The 14,647-nt window shown below is 40.4% G+C and overlaps 1 protein-coding gene across 4 annotated transcripts in view; it reads right to left on the bottom strand.

Annotated features, from left to right (window-relative positions):
• PFKP (phosphofructokinase, platelet) overlaps nt 1–14,647 on the bottom strand; it is a 332,348-nt gene that overhangs the window by 8,334 nt on the left and 309,367 nt on the right. For all 4 annotated transcript variants that reach the window (XM_086941516.1, XM_086941517.1, XM_086941518.1 and 1 more), the window contains one exon: nt 2,475–2,580. In XM_086941516.1, coding sequence (XP_086797642.1) covers nt 2,475–2,580 — 106 coding nt within the window. The remainder of the gene's footprint in view (nt 1–2,474; nt 2,581–14,647) is intronic.

Genomic DNA, 14,647 nt, shown 5'->3' with positions numbered 1-14,647 from the left:
AACCTGTTTAGTGCGGAAAATAACGTAAAAATTATGCGAAGCAGCGCATTGCGCTGCTTCGCATTACGTTGCACAATGGGAGCGTAGCAAGGGTGGTGCATGGGCGTTCACATGCAACCACCCAAGGTTTCTCACACTAAACCCAATTTACTAAAAACAGTAGACTGAGTTTAGCATGAGAAAACTGCGCCCTTTTCAACTAGGCGCAAGGAAGGGGAAATTAAAGCATTTCTCTCCATCTTTTTCCAACTTTGCATGCGAGCTGCACTGTGCAGCACTTATGCAAAGTGAAAAAAGCTTTGCATCGTGCCAAGCATAGTATTTTGTACAGGAAGGGAAGTGGAAATCCACGCTGGTACAAGGGAAGGAGATAGTCATATCTTTAAAAATATGGCGCTCTCCTGCTCCCTCCCTGTCACGCAACACAGAGCAGCCTTGCAGGAGGCACTGCGTTGTGTGAAGATTTTGAAAATCTCCTACCTAGTCTCTTCTCCAGCAGTAAAACAGAAACCTCAGGGTATGGTTTGATGCAAGGTTTCTCTCAGAGGAGTGGGTTTAACAGCAACCACTACTTTATGTTACTATGTAGAAATGGCTCTACTGGTTTAGCTTTCACACTTCATTATACTAACCAGGGAATTGTGTTGTTAATTGTTGACTACTGTAACACTGGCTGTGCTTTTTCTCTCCCCACCTCATTCAAAAACAAGATTTTGAAACCCCAAAGACTGATAACCAAGCTACCAGACTCTGTGTTAAACTAAAGGTGTCTGGTCATACTACTCTGGTTCTTAAAAATCTGCATTGGCAACCGGTGCCCTTGATAAAGTTTGAACTTTTCTGCACCACATTCAAATCACAGGTAGGCTAATGCTCAAAATATCTTTGTTTGTTATTCAACAACTATACAACAGCCCAAACCTGGGGTTTAGTAACATACTGTTAGCATAGGCTACATTCAACTGCAAGCCCCATTTAGGAATGTAAATATGGGTGGTGGGGGAGCTCAGGTCAGAAACACTCTGTGACTAGGTCTGAAATCAACTCAATTTGGCATTATTTAAGATAAAACTAAAAACACGGACATCAGATATGAGAAATCTATGTTAGTTTTTTTTACTTTTCTGTGCTTTTTCTCTCCCCACCTCATTCAAAAACAAGATTTTGAAACCCCAAAGACTGATAACCAAGCTACCAGACTCTGTGTTAAACTAAAGGTGTCTGGTCATACTACTCTGGTTCTTAAAAATCTGCATTGGCAACCGGTGCCCTTGATAAAGTTTGAACTTTTCTGCACCACATTCAAATCACAGGTAGGCTAATGCTCAAAATATCTTTGTTTGTTATTCAACAACTATACAACAGCCCAAACCTGGGGTTTAGTAACATACTGTTAGCATAGGCTACATTCAACTGCAAGCCCCATTTAGGAATGTAAATATGGGTGGTGGGGGAGCTCAGGTCAGAAACACTCTGTGACTAGGTCTGAAATCAACTCAATTTGGCATTATTTAAGATAAAACTAAAAACACGGACATCAGATATGAGAAATCTATGTTAGTTTTTTTTACTTTTATAAAGATATTTTGTGGCTATTGCAATAATAGCCAAATGGGATGCATCATTGAGCTCAGGGCTTTTTACATATATTTATTTCACCCTGCTTTAAAGGGAAAATCGTAAACAGCCAAGAATAGGAGAGAAGTTAAGCAGGATGCCTTATGTGGAAATCTGTGACTTAATAGATCTGAACATACTTTGTTCTTTTTCAGAAGGCTGCTGCTAGGCCCAATGTCTTATTGCTCATCATGGAATCTCAAGATTATGCTGGTGAAAGGTTTGTGAATCCCACTGATGCTGAGACTAGAGGCTTAAATGTTCAATGGCTGAGGGACTGGGAGGTAGCTAACAGCTCCTTAGCTTCACATCTATCCATCTTGGATTACAGCACTTAAAGTACATTGAGAGAGTGCTGGTGCCACTGGACTCAGGGACTGTATCTCTTTGGAGTAAAAAGTTTGGTGTGTGGAAACCTACTACATATTGATTTAGGGTCCTCTACCACCAGTATATCAGTTTCCCTTTTAAACACCATGGTTGCACCACTCTCACTTCAGCAGTTGTTTGAAATGCAGAGGAACAAAGTGCCTACAACCTGAACAGGGGCATTGGAAAAGAGTGTATTCATGGCTATGGTTTAGTTAGGTAACTGGGGCACTTCAGATGGCCCTTAAGAATATTTGATATGTTCCTGTTAGGAAGACTGTCTGGTAGAGAACCCAGGTCCAGGAAGCTGTGGGTTAGGAAGCTTCCTTTTACTAGAGGGAGTAGAGTAGTGAGGATCACAACCGATTTAATAGACAGATCAGGGTGCAAGGATTTCATGGAATGGACCTATTTTTTTTAAATTGTAAAATATTCCTAGGAATAAAACATGGATTAGGGATAACATAAGGAACACAATGTTTACTCACACAAAGTCTGTTTCATCACGCAGTTGAACTACTGGTTGGAACAGAAGATTACGTCTACGCATTCCTAGCAGACAAACGGTGTCTTCAGTATTTGCAAATATTCTCCCTATGAGAGAAGTAATGCAGTTATTGGGAAACCATGATTTGAAAGAAAAGGACAGCCAAGTCAAAAATTGAATAACATTTCAAACAATTAGATTTAAAAAATCTTAACTCATGGCATCACATTATACATACCAAGTGTCATTATACTCATGATCAGAATGGTTGTTTGTCAACCACAGTGCTACCTACACCATTAACCTGATTCTATACCATAAGTTCGCACCCAAATCCATTCTTCACAGACTGCATTCCATACATTAGACATTCACTGTCCTTCCAACCTACCCCTGTTATTATTGTGCTCCTTGTTAAACAATGCCTAAATGCATCCAACTCTCTCTGTCATCTCAAACCCTCTAGCGCCTATTCAGCACCATGGACATGATTGAAATGAGCATTTGTATGTATAAAGGGCCCTAAATAGGGCAAAAGACACATTGCTATAACTTCCTTAGTGCTTACAAAGTCTTCATGTCTAATTTAATCTTCATATTTGTCTTTGTTAAAACCTCTTATTTCCAAACCTTTATCTACTCACTCAAAACTGCTCGCTCAAGAACTTTGGAATCACTGCTATCAGCAAATAGTATACATCACAAATTCCTTTTGCTTGACATTGCTTCACCAACTTTTCTCCATTATCATACGATCTGTTAGACAACACTTTTCTCTCTTCCTTCTGCCAGCATGCCATTTTCTCTTTTTGATACACCCCTCCTACCCAATATTCCTCCATTCCTGCCCCGTCAAACTTGATCCTTTTCTACAATTGATCAGGCCATGCTATGCTTCTCTGACTGCTACACCATCAAATGATTTCAACCCTCCTACTGTCAAATCTACCTTCCATAATTAACCAGTACATTTCTGAATTCAAGAGGGAATCTCCACTTTGAAACTGCAGTCCCCACATCTATTTTCCAAAAGTCATGCTCTGGCCTCTCCATACATTTCAAGTACAGTTCTCTATCCTCATTTAATCTCTAAAGCCATTGAGCTGTTTGTCTTTTATCACTTCTTATGCTAACTCACAATCTCTATAATCCCTTGAAATTGGACTTCCTTCAAATGCACTTTATGGGTGGACTGCTCAGAGCTCACTCATGCATACCCATCCATTAGAGTGATGCTGACTTATAAAAATGAGCTAATTCAGCCTTATCCTTTAGTATAGGGGATTCCAAAAACTCTTACACCAGAATTCAGCATCACTAGAATTGCACTTTCCTCACTCTCCTCCTACCTTGCTGGCCAGTTCTACTCGGGTCGGACCGGGAAACCTAAAGGAGCATAGAAATAAATAGTGCTCATAACAATCTGTTCTTATCCTCTCCTAACTCTACTTCTCTCTTTCCGTCCAACTATTTTCTCTCTCCCATTCTCTCCTCTCTCTCTTCTCCCCTTCTTTATCCTTCTCTCCCCCAATTCTTCTTTCTGTTTTCAAGCTCTCTGTGCCTGCTGCAGTTAACCTCATGGAGCTGTGAAGAGTGGCTCAGGCAAAAGCACGGCACTGGGCTTTCAAAACCAGGCTCCAGTGGCTCCAGGCCACTGGGAATACACAATGGAAAAAGGTCAATCCAGCCTTGGTTCAACCTGATGTTCTACTACCTATGTGCTAGTCCTTCATTTAGGTTCTACTACAACTTATTTGTCAAAATCATCCCACCCTTTCACACATTCCCCTTCATCCGTTTCACTCCTTGTGTTTATTATTCACTTCTTCTCTGTATCTAATAGTGCATGGTCTCTCGCTATCTAATGTTAAACCCTCCTAAGACTAAAAATGTTTTACTAAGCCACATACAACATCCAAAGTTATTATCTCTAGTCCATTTTTACTGTTCCTTCTCCTCACTTTGGAACTTGGCTTTCATTTTGACAGCAAATGATGCTTTCCATCTTCATCCCTTTGATATATCTTGTCCCCACTTCCTGAATCATCAAAACCTACACTTACCAGACTTTACCCTGCACCAAGATCTTGATTAATGTATTAGTCCTTTAGACTCTAGACTACTGAGACATCCTTACTTATGTGCCTCCATTCCAACATTTGCCACCCACTTTTTCACCTTTTCTGGATCCTCCTCACTGCTACTGTTCACGCACCATGCACTCAGGGTAACACTCTGCCAAATGTCCCTGTGCAGGTTAGTTCAAATCAATTAGGGCTTCACAACCAACGTTTACTCCCCTGACTGACCCGTATTTTAACAACCTCAAAACAACCATACTGCTTCACCTCTTACATGCACAGCCCCTTCTTGTGCCACAACCCACTGAACAATGTAAAGCAATTGCCACCACCCTCTTGGGCAGAGGAGGCATCACAATCACTTTCTGGGCTAAACATATGGTGCTCAATGTAAGTGCTATAATCTTGTAATGGCTCACCCACACCGGCGTTCAATGTAAGTGTTGTATTTTTGTAATGTCTCGCTCACACATTCTCTGCCACATCGGCGCTCAATGTAACCGCTGTAATCTAGCAATGTCTTACTCACACCTTTTCTTCCACATCAGCGCTCAATGTAAGTGCTGTAATCTTATAATGTTCCCACCTTCTCTCCTACATTGGTACTCAATGTAAGTGCAGTAATCATGTAATGTCTCACTCACACCTTCTGTCCCACATCGGCACTCAATGTATGTGCTGTAATCTTGTAATGTCTTGCTTCCTCTTCTCTCCCACATCAGCGCTCAATGTAAAGTGCTGTAATCTTCTAATGTCCCACTCACACCTTCTCTTCCACATCGGCGCTCAATGTAAGTTCTGTAATCTTGTAATGTCTCATTTACAACTTCTCTTCCACATCGGCGCTCAATGTAAGTGCCTTAATCTTGTAATGTCTCACTTACACCATCTCTCCCACATTGGCGCTCTACGTAAGTGCTATAATCTTGTAAAGTGTCACTCACACCTTCTCTCTCCCATCAGTGCTCAATGTAAGTGCTATAATCTTGTAATGTCTCACTCACAACTTCTCTTCCACATCATCGCTCATTGTAAGTGCTGTAGTCTTGTAATGGTTCACACCTTTTCTCCTACATCGGCGCTCAATGTAAGTGCTGTAATCTTGTAATCTGTCACTCACACCTTCTCTCCCACATGTTTATTTTTGTTATCGTGCACTTGTCTTTGTACTATAGAATTTAATCGCTATACAAAAATAAATGCAAAATGTGATCAATGTTAAGGTTGTATCTCAAAAGTTACATGTGTACAAATCTCAAACACCACATCGGGGCAGAAGGAAACCCTATTCTGAATATTGCCATGTATGGAAAAGGCAAATATAACGTATAGCCAAATTAGTATTTTATTTTATCAAACGAAGTGTAAATGCAAGTGCCATGATCACCATCTTTTACATTTGAGTGACCATTAAACTAATATAGCAGCAAATAAAGGTAAATAAGCCCTTGCTTCAGGGAAAAGGTCTATGCAAGTTTCAGGTGTTCTTCACTTAAAGAAACGTTCACAAGAAGATATTAAAAACATCAGAAAATTGCTTCAGAGTCAGGGGCATCGATGCCTGAACAGCAATGCGAGCAAATGCAAACAATGTCTGCTAGTCCCCACTTAAGTAAAAAACATAGGCTACATCAGTCAAAGAAATGTGCAGTATTATTCGAATAACACAATCTTGAAAGTTCAATGTCAAATCAGAAATATTGTAGTTTACATTTAATTTAGGATTGTTAGTAAATATGTTACAGATCATTTGTATCATCTTTATTAGGTTATTGCATGCTAGCAGGTAACTTATAGATGCGTTTTAAACATAAGCTTAAAGGGTAGTAGCTATATTTTGAAAATGCTTGTAAACTTCATGTTATTTAAGCTGCATTAATGTTCTGCACAGTGCAATATAAAAGCAAAATTTAGAAAATTGTTATTTTAACATCTTCGTGAAGATAAGCTTTACCTTTTTCTGAATCCAATGAAGTTTGCAAAATGTAAACGAAAAAGGAAAAGAGGAAAATGCATTTAGAGAAGCAGAACATATTCTAAATGCATTTTAAGAAACGAATCATAGGTGGTCACACCACTGGCTTAGTGGCGATTCTTTGTAAAAATACATTTGTATCCTTTTAAACCTCTGGTGTTTAGGGACTTGGGAGAATTTCCTCCATCACTAAGCCCGTAAAGCGTTCACAGCCACAACTCCAACACACTTTTATGTCTTCAAAGAGGAAGTGCAAGTTGGCAAAAAAGGAAAAGCGGGCGATCTAGCTACATCGAGCTTTTCCCTCTGTCCTTCAGTGCAGTTCCTCTAGTGTGCAGGGCTGCACCTACATTTCAAAAAGTGGATTTCAATTTGTGAGTGAAACACCAGGGGCATCTGGTGGTGAGTCCACGGACATTACAACTTACTGGACAACATGTTGGAGAACACACAAATGAATTGAAGAGAACAATGGAAACACACAAGAAGCATTACCAAACACCCTAAAGTCTTGTGGCTTAATCAAAACAAAGCCAGTGGACCTGGACCAGAAACTGAGAGTTCAAGCCAGGTTTCCAGAAAACATATTGAATGAATGACCACAGGCTAGTCACTGACTTTCTGACTTATAAGTAGGAAATGTGTTCACTTATACATGAATTGTTTACGCCTGAACTACTATAAGAGAAACGTTACATTTGTTAATGATATCTTAGTGTGTGCTAAATTGCTAAATCTTATGACTCACAGCATCTAGGTTTATTGTTTTTTAAATTCTATGATCTTTGAGAGGTACCACAATGAAGGGAGCGCCATATTTAGTAATCAGTATTTGCAAATGCAAATTTGTTCCCAACTGATTCAACGAAAAAGACAGATTTCCTTGAATCCACAAATCCACAATTTATTGCACATCACTTTTGGATAGTATTTCCAGAACGATTAGAACAGTTCATCAATATTAAAAGACAAGCTTGTAGCAGTTCATCAACAGAAGTTCCTAATAAATTCAGCCAACGCGTTTCGTCCAACGTAGGACATGCTCCCTTCATTGTAGTATTTTTCATTGGAGGTGGTCCTGCAGCAGTGGGCTATAGAAAGTTGAGCGTGATTGATTGGATTAATAACATTGAATTGATATAGCAATCATCCTGTCCTGTGCACACCAGTTGGAAGCTCTCACCGCTAGGGATTATTATTGATCTTTGAAAGGAAGGTGTGAAGTTCGCAACATGTTCAAAAAGCGAAAAGAGACAGCTTAAGCAACTCTTGTTGACTTCAGGAAACATTCCCAGTGTTTCTCAGAGCAACATAGTTCTGACACCACTTGGCGAGCACCCCTATTCCTTACTCTGACAATTCTCTTTCCACTCTAGCAAAGTGCAAGTACCAGCCTCCACCCGCTCACCTCCACAAAGATTCCCAGACTGACACATGACTAGGACTGATCTTGTATTGCACCCATTGGAAAAAACTTCACCCAATATCATTTCCTACAACCCGTGGGAAGGCTCACAGATGCATGGTGCAACCATGGGACATTTGAGAGAATGAATATATTCATTTAGAGATTGGCTGTGGAGGCTTTACTATGCTTCAGATAAGTGGGTAAAGTCTAGAGCCATTGCAGTTTTTTGTCAAAAATAGTCAAAAATCTCCTAACAGGTAAATTTCACATACATATCATGCATAAGCATATCTTCGTGTAATTAGTTTAGAATTGTGGACTAACAAAGGAGTGCTCAGGGAAATTGAATGTAAACTATATGAACATCCACACAGTCTTCATTTGTGGATATTCGGAAAACAATTAGTAAGACATTTCCCTCATTTATCTTCACACCGAATGTACATCATACATGTCCATGTGGAAGTGCAGCAATAGGAGCAGTAAAGTGTACCAAACAGCAAAAGGGAAAATACTCACAAAGGTGTTAAAAACAGATATAAATATGAACTCTTGTGAATTCCATTCATTTATGAATGTAAATTGATCATGTGTCCGTCTGCTAACCTAGTGAAATAGATAAACATGAGTAAAGTACAACTAGAAGGAGTAGTTTACACATGGACCTCAGTTCATTAAAATGATGGGGCAAATTGAAAGGGAACAGTGCACCCCTAGATCCTTTATTTATTTATTTATATTTATTTCTGAGTTTTATATAGCGCTAGCCGGACCCGAAGGTATTGGAGCGCTTTACAACACTTGGTAAAGAGGAGAACACATATTATAGCAGTATTAAACTGACAGGAATTGTAGCAGTAGTCAGACAAGAAGCCACAAGGTGCAGCGGTAGACTTTGCACGTTGTATGATGCTAGGGGCTGGAAAGTTGCATAGTCTCGTAATAAAGAGCACAGTATTTCAAGCCGTGCATCCTTCTGAATGGGGTGATAGTGAAAGGAGTCGGGCTAGGCGTGAGGTAGAAGTCTTAGTTTGAAAGTGTCATTGTGCCAAAGTGTGCACGCTCATGAGTTTTAGTGGCATTCTATCCATTTGGGAGAGTGCTCTTGAGGAAGAGGTCTTTAAGCTGCCTTTAGAATTTTGGAAAGGAGGGGATGGTCCTGATATGAACTGGATGGAGTTCCAGATTTTGGGTGCATTTCCAGAGAAGGATCGTGCTGAGGATTTTTGTTTACGGGTTTTCGGCGGGATGAGGAGTAGAGTTTGGAACTCCTGAGGCTACTTGTCTGACCGGCCTTCGTGAGTTTGGAGGCCAGGTATTCTGGTTTCCCTGTGTGAAGGGCTTTTTGCATGAGGCAGGCAGTTCTGAAATTGGCACGCATTTCAACGGGGAGCCATTTCAACTCTCTGAGTGCGGGCGAGACTCACATAATCACAGGCTTGACCCACATAATCACAGGCTTGACCTCTTCTCCCGCATGTGGTCCCGTAATAGCCTCATCTATCCTACAGCTAGAGAAAGGGAAAGGCGAAGAAGCCACAAAAATTACATAGGGTTCTTAGAGCCCTTTTGTTATTAGGTTTCACTTGCACAGCACTTGTCTGTGCTTGTGAAATCTATTGTATTTAATATAAATCTTAAAATGGGCTTACATCCCACCCTTCCTTATTATTTGTTTGTGTGCGTGCCACTTTCTTTTCCTCTGTTTCTATTGGTTGTAGCCTACTATTTCTTTTTGTTACTTGTTTGTTTAACTTATCAGTTTCCCAAGAGCCAAGTACTCCTTTTCATCCACGTGTTCATTGGTGGGTGGAACTTCTTTTAGTAGGTTTCGCCTCCCACTCATAAGTGTAACAAGCTAATCAGTTTTATAATACACAGCGTGTTGGTGTATGCTGGGAACAATGCTGATGCACGCTAAAAGCTTGGCCAAGAAAGGATAACAGATTTCTCCTGAGGCCAGCTCCCTTTCATTTTGATGATTTTATATGCATGTCATAATTAAATTCAAAATAGGTTCCGAACATGTCACACATGATATTCTCAAGCAGGGGAAAAGGCACAAAGCTACAGAAACTCAAAGGACTGACATTGTCATACATACCCATAAATCTGTTTTAAAGCTATAATGTTGATGAAAGATTTTGTTCCGCATGGCCTATTCCTACTTGTTTACTTTTGTCCCCGCACTCCAAACCTTCACTTCCCCCCTTTGCAAGTTACTGCTGTCTGTGTTTCCCCTGCACTGTAAAACCTTTGCATTGCTCGCTATGTGCATGCTTTCGAATCTGTTTGATTCAAGACACTATTGAAGGTTGTATATCCCTCACAAAATGATCACAAACACAACCCTGTTAAGAAGGAATCAATCCTGTATTCAACTTTTCTTTTCACCAGGCAGTCGCCACTTCCTTCCCACACCAAGGTACTAGTTTGCACACGCTATAGTCTAATGGCTCTGGTTTTCGTGCGACGGGCAGAGCTTCAAGCGTGGAAATTGTGCAGCACCCCGTTTCAAAATCATTCAATTTCAATTTTAGCTGTCATTTAGCAATCTTAGCTGTTCAATAAAAGACATATTTTACCAGCTTAAAAAAGTGCCCACCATCTTCTTGTAAGCATTGCGGCCTCAGTGACTTTATTTGTATTGCCCACTGGAAGCCTGTCCCATTGGTAAGAGCAGGAATTTTCCTATCAAATGCATAACAGCCCTTCCGACATTTGAATGCTCTCTCCCTATTAAAGTGTAATAGCTATTTCTACCCTTTTTCATTAAAAGTAACTTTATGAGCAAAACTAGGTCTAATATGTGAGAAATATGTGGCAGTTCTGCGAGCCAGCCACCCTTCTCTGTGTCCAGCACTGTCTTGACCCCTCCCCACACCTTCCTGCACTGACACTGCGCTGCACTCTGCGTAACCATTGTCTCACCCCAGCTGTAGATTAGCTTCCCCTGTGACTCCCAGACTCGAGCCTGTGTTGCTCTGCTATCCTGTTAACACGTTTGCCTTTACCACCTGATCTCGTCCGCGCATTCCTGAATTTACTGCTTTAAAGAACACCTCTCATTCGACCAGGAAGTCTAATGGATGAATGGATGAGTCTCTCTCACATGGCTGGTCGTTTTGCAAGCATTAAACTCAATCAGAAAACTCTTTTCAACGTATACAAAACTTAACTCTGTTAATTAGATCTCAAGTGTACACCATGTTGTAATAGGCTTTTTGGAGAGTTACAGAAATGCGCTCATAAGTTACATTTTAATGCAAATGATTGGAGTAAATAAACAAAAGCATGGTGCCGCTGGACATCCTTGACTTGATTGTGCGTTTTTTATTTATATAATTCTCAAGAGCAGAACAGTTCATCTGCTAGAATAATAAGTGGCATACGCTATCTGAATGGTGCCCAGACAATATCCTTTATCTACTTTGCCACACTATGTGACTACTGTCATGGATAATATAACGTGTCTGAATGTTGTTTTCATCCGTGGAACACACCAATGGTATGGCATTGCACTCTGTTGTTGAGGTGTGATTTTCCAAACGTTCCACATTTTCTGTCGCAGATTAGAATCTGGTTCGGCTTGGGGATGTTCTTCTATGTTTTTGATGACTTGGGGCTCTCCCATTAGGACATTGCTTCCCACAGATGAGACACAAGTGAAATGGACCTACTCAATCCGTCTTTACCTTTGTTTTATCGCTTCCTGACTAAAATCATGCCTGTCTGAAACAAGCATTGACAAAGTCAATAGGTTTCACCTAGTGTCCATGTCATAGTGTTTTTTTTTCCTTTAAGTTATATTGCACAGCAGCTCAACTGCTCTGCAATATGTAAAATCAAATTTGACAAAGTCAATACAATAATCATAGCCAAAACCTATTGGCTTTGCCGGTGCTTGTTTCTGTTCCTGCCTTAATGAACTGTAAGTCAAGGATTAGCAAAGTCAGAGCCAGCAGTACCAAAGGGCAAGTTGGGAGGTAGCAAGTTGCCACCAATGGCTACCCCTCAGTGATGTCCAGGAACGTATGCATTTCCATTTATAACTGTTTTCTGAACCGCAGTCAGTGTTTTATTTCTTCTTGAAATTCACAACAAATATCAGTGTGGCCTGAAGAGAAATAACTAGCACATATGTATTTACCTAACACCCCATAGTCTTATACGAACATTTGCAAGGAATCTGACAAATGCAAAGAACACATGGAAAACACAGATGGAGATAGAGTAACCTTGATAAATTTGAAGTGTGGCCATCAATATTCTGGTTTTACTGCCAACTGTCGAGCTGGCTAACACATTTTTTACAAAATTGTTTTCTTGAACTCCAATGATTGGAAATCTTTATATGTAAAAAAATTAATGTTTAATCATTCTTTTGGTACAACTTGTAAAGCATATCTTGTTGATTATGTGACATGAACACTGGTACTGTTTCTGCATCGAAAAGGAGAACATGAATTCCAAAACGTGTAATATTACATATGACAAATGTGCATCAAATAACAAAAAATTATCAACACAAAATAATTGTTTGGTAAATTGTCAGGCTTTTTCCTTAGTCTGTTAAATCGAAAGAACAATGAAACCCTATTAAAGAGTGCTGGTGTTCCCCCATTAACCAGCACTCTAGGTATCTGGGGGCATATTTATGAAATAGTGGCACAGTGCAGCAAGTCATCTTGCAGTGCTGCATCACTGGAAAGGGCAGGAATGCATCATATTTAAGGCATATGGCCTATTCCTGACTTATCCCCCTGTGCTGGTGCACAATGAGCTGCCTAGCACAAATGCAGGCTCCCTTGCACCATAGTGCAAGGGTGCCTGTGTTGCATGCAGAATTGTTTTTGTTGAGGAAGGGGCACAGAACTGCATAAAAATAATCTTGAGAGGCATTTTCCTCCTCCTATGCCGCGTACATAGAAAGAGGAAGTAACGAGGATAAATAAAGATATTTTACTTTGTTATGCCTTTCCCAGGTTTACAAGGTCTTATAAATCTGGGAATGCATTAAAAAACCATAGGAGTTGCGTGGGAACATCAACACAATGCACAAGAAATGCCTACCCAAGGCAGAGTAACACAATGCAGTGAATTGCATTGTGTTACTCCAGATTTTTGGAGCCACTCACACCCATGCAAAGTGGTTGCGTGTCTTCAACTATCTGACTCAAGGTTTGCATCATTCTTGCACCACACTACGTGGTGCAAGAGCAACACAAGCTGGGTCATAAATATGGCCCTTGTGGCCTGCAGTGGAAGGTTGGCCTCCTAAGCCTTTTTGACTCTCCATGCTGCAGTCCCAGCCTAGATTGAAGAAGTTGGTACAGGACAAGCCTATGTACAATGCAACACAATTAGCATATTTGCAATAAAGATGTGCCTATTCAGCCAGAGATGTCAGTACACATGCCATTAATAATATCTGACAATATATAACTAAATTTGCAGTTTGAAATATGAATCAATCAGTAGAAAGTACATAGAACACAATGAAGACTGTAAGGTATCACCCAGTGAAGTAGTATTTCAGGGGCCAATGGCTATTGACTCTGTAAGGTATCGTAAATGATTGCAAACAATGGCACAGCCCTGACAGCAAAAAACTAAAAATCAACAACAATGAAGTTATGAGAACGTTCGAATATTGAACAATGTTTAGGATCATATGCCGATTGTTAGACCGGAGACCCTTGAGTGGTAGTCCTCTAAACTTTTTGCCTTCACTCTTCCTGTTATGCTGAATTTGTTTTTGTTTTCCTTAGGACTCTGTGCATTTTACCACTGCTAACCAGCGCTAAGCTGCTTGTGCTCTCACCCTAAAAGGTGATAGAATTGGCCTAATATGATTGGCAAAATTAATTTTCATATAAGTACCTCGTAAAGTAGTATAACAGATACCAAGGGCTGGTAGATAAAATTCTACTAGTGGGCCTGCAGCACTTATTGTGCGATCCACTTATGTAGCCCCATAAAACATGTCTCAGGCCTGCCATTACATCCTGTGTGCAGTTATAAACTGCCAATTCGACTTGCCAAAATAAACCCCTTGTCAAGCTTCAAAACCCCTTTTTAATACATATACGTCATTGCTAAGGCAGGCCCTAAACACCCGATAGGGCAGGGTGCTGTGCATTTAAAAAGTTGGACATGCACCTTTTACATATAGTGGGAGTAAAAAACATACTTATTTGTTTTTCATTGCTGTGTGGCCTACCTTTCCCGTAGGATAACATTTGTTTAACTTATTACATTTAGTCAGTGATGAACTTTGTTTGGGAGCAGGTAGAAAATATCATGTTTGGTGAGAAAGGAATTGTAATTGAAAATCCTACAAATGGAAATTTAGATTTTTAAGTCGCAATTCAGAAAATGCCCCTTTTAGACAGTTGCCATTTTCTGATCCCATGATTTTGAGCTCACAGGTTCCTGGGTCATAGGACTAGGTGTAATTGCCAGCTAGTCTCTGTTTCTTCTCCCAGACAGCCACACATCGAGAGACTGGGCGTTGTCAGGATGGGTCATCCAAAGATGGGGGCGCAAAGCTGTGCACATCCCCACTTGCACTTGAAAGACACTGCCTCAGCACACACACAAAGAACATCACACTAGCCTATTATGCCCCCACACATCTTAGGAGCAGGGCAAGGAGGCAGAAAATTCGAGACACTTCTGTGGTGGGAAAATTACAAACGTTTCTTCCA

This window comes from Lissotriton vulgaris, chromosome 10 (genome assembly GCF_964263255.1).
Source record: "Lissotriton vulgaris chromosome 10, aLisVul1.2, whole genome shotgun sequence".
Classification (NCBI taxonomy): domain Eukaryota; kingdom Metazoa; phylum Chordata; class Amphibia; order Caudata; family Salamandridae; genus Lissotriton; species Lissotriton vulgaris.
The sequence above is the reverse complement of the archived record's forward strand: the minus strand, read 5'-3'. Positions and strand labels throughout refer to the sequence as shown.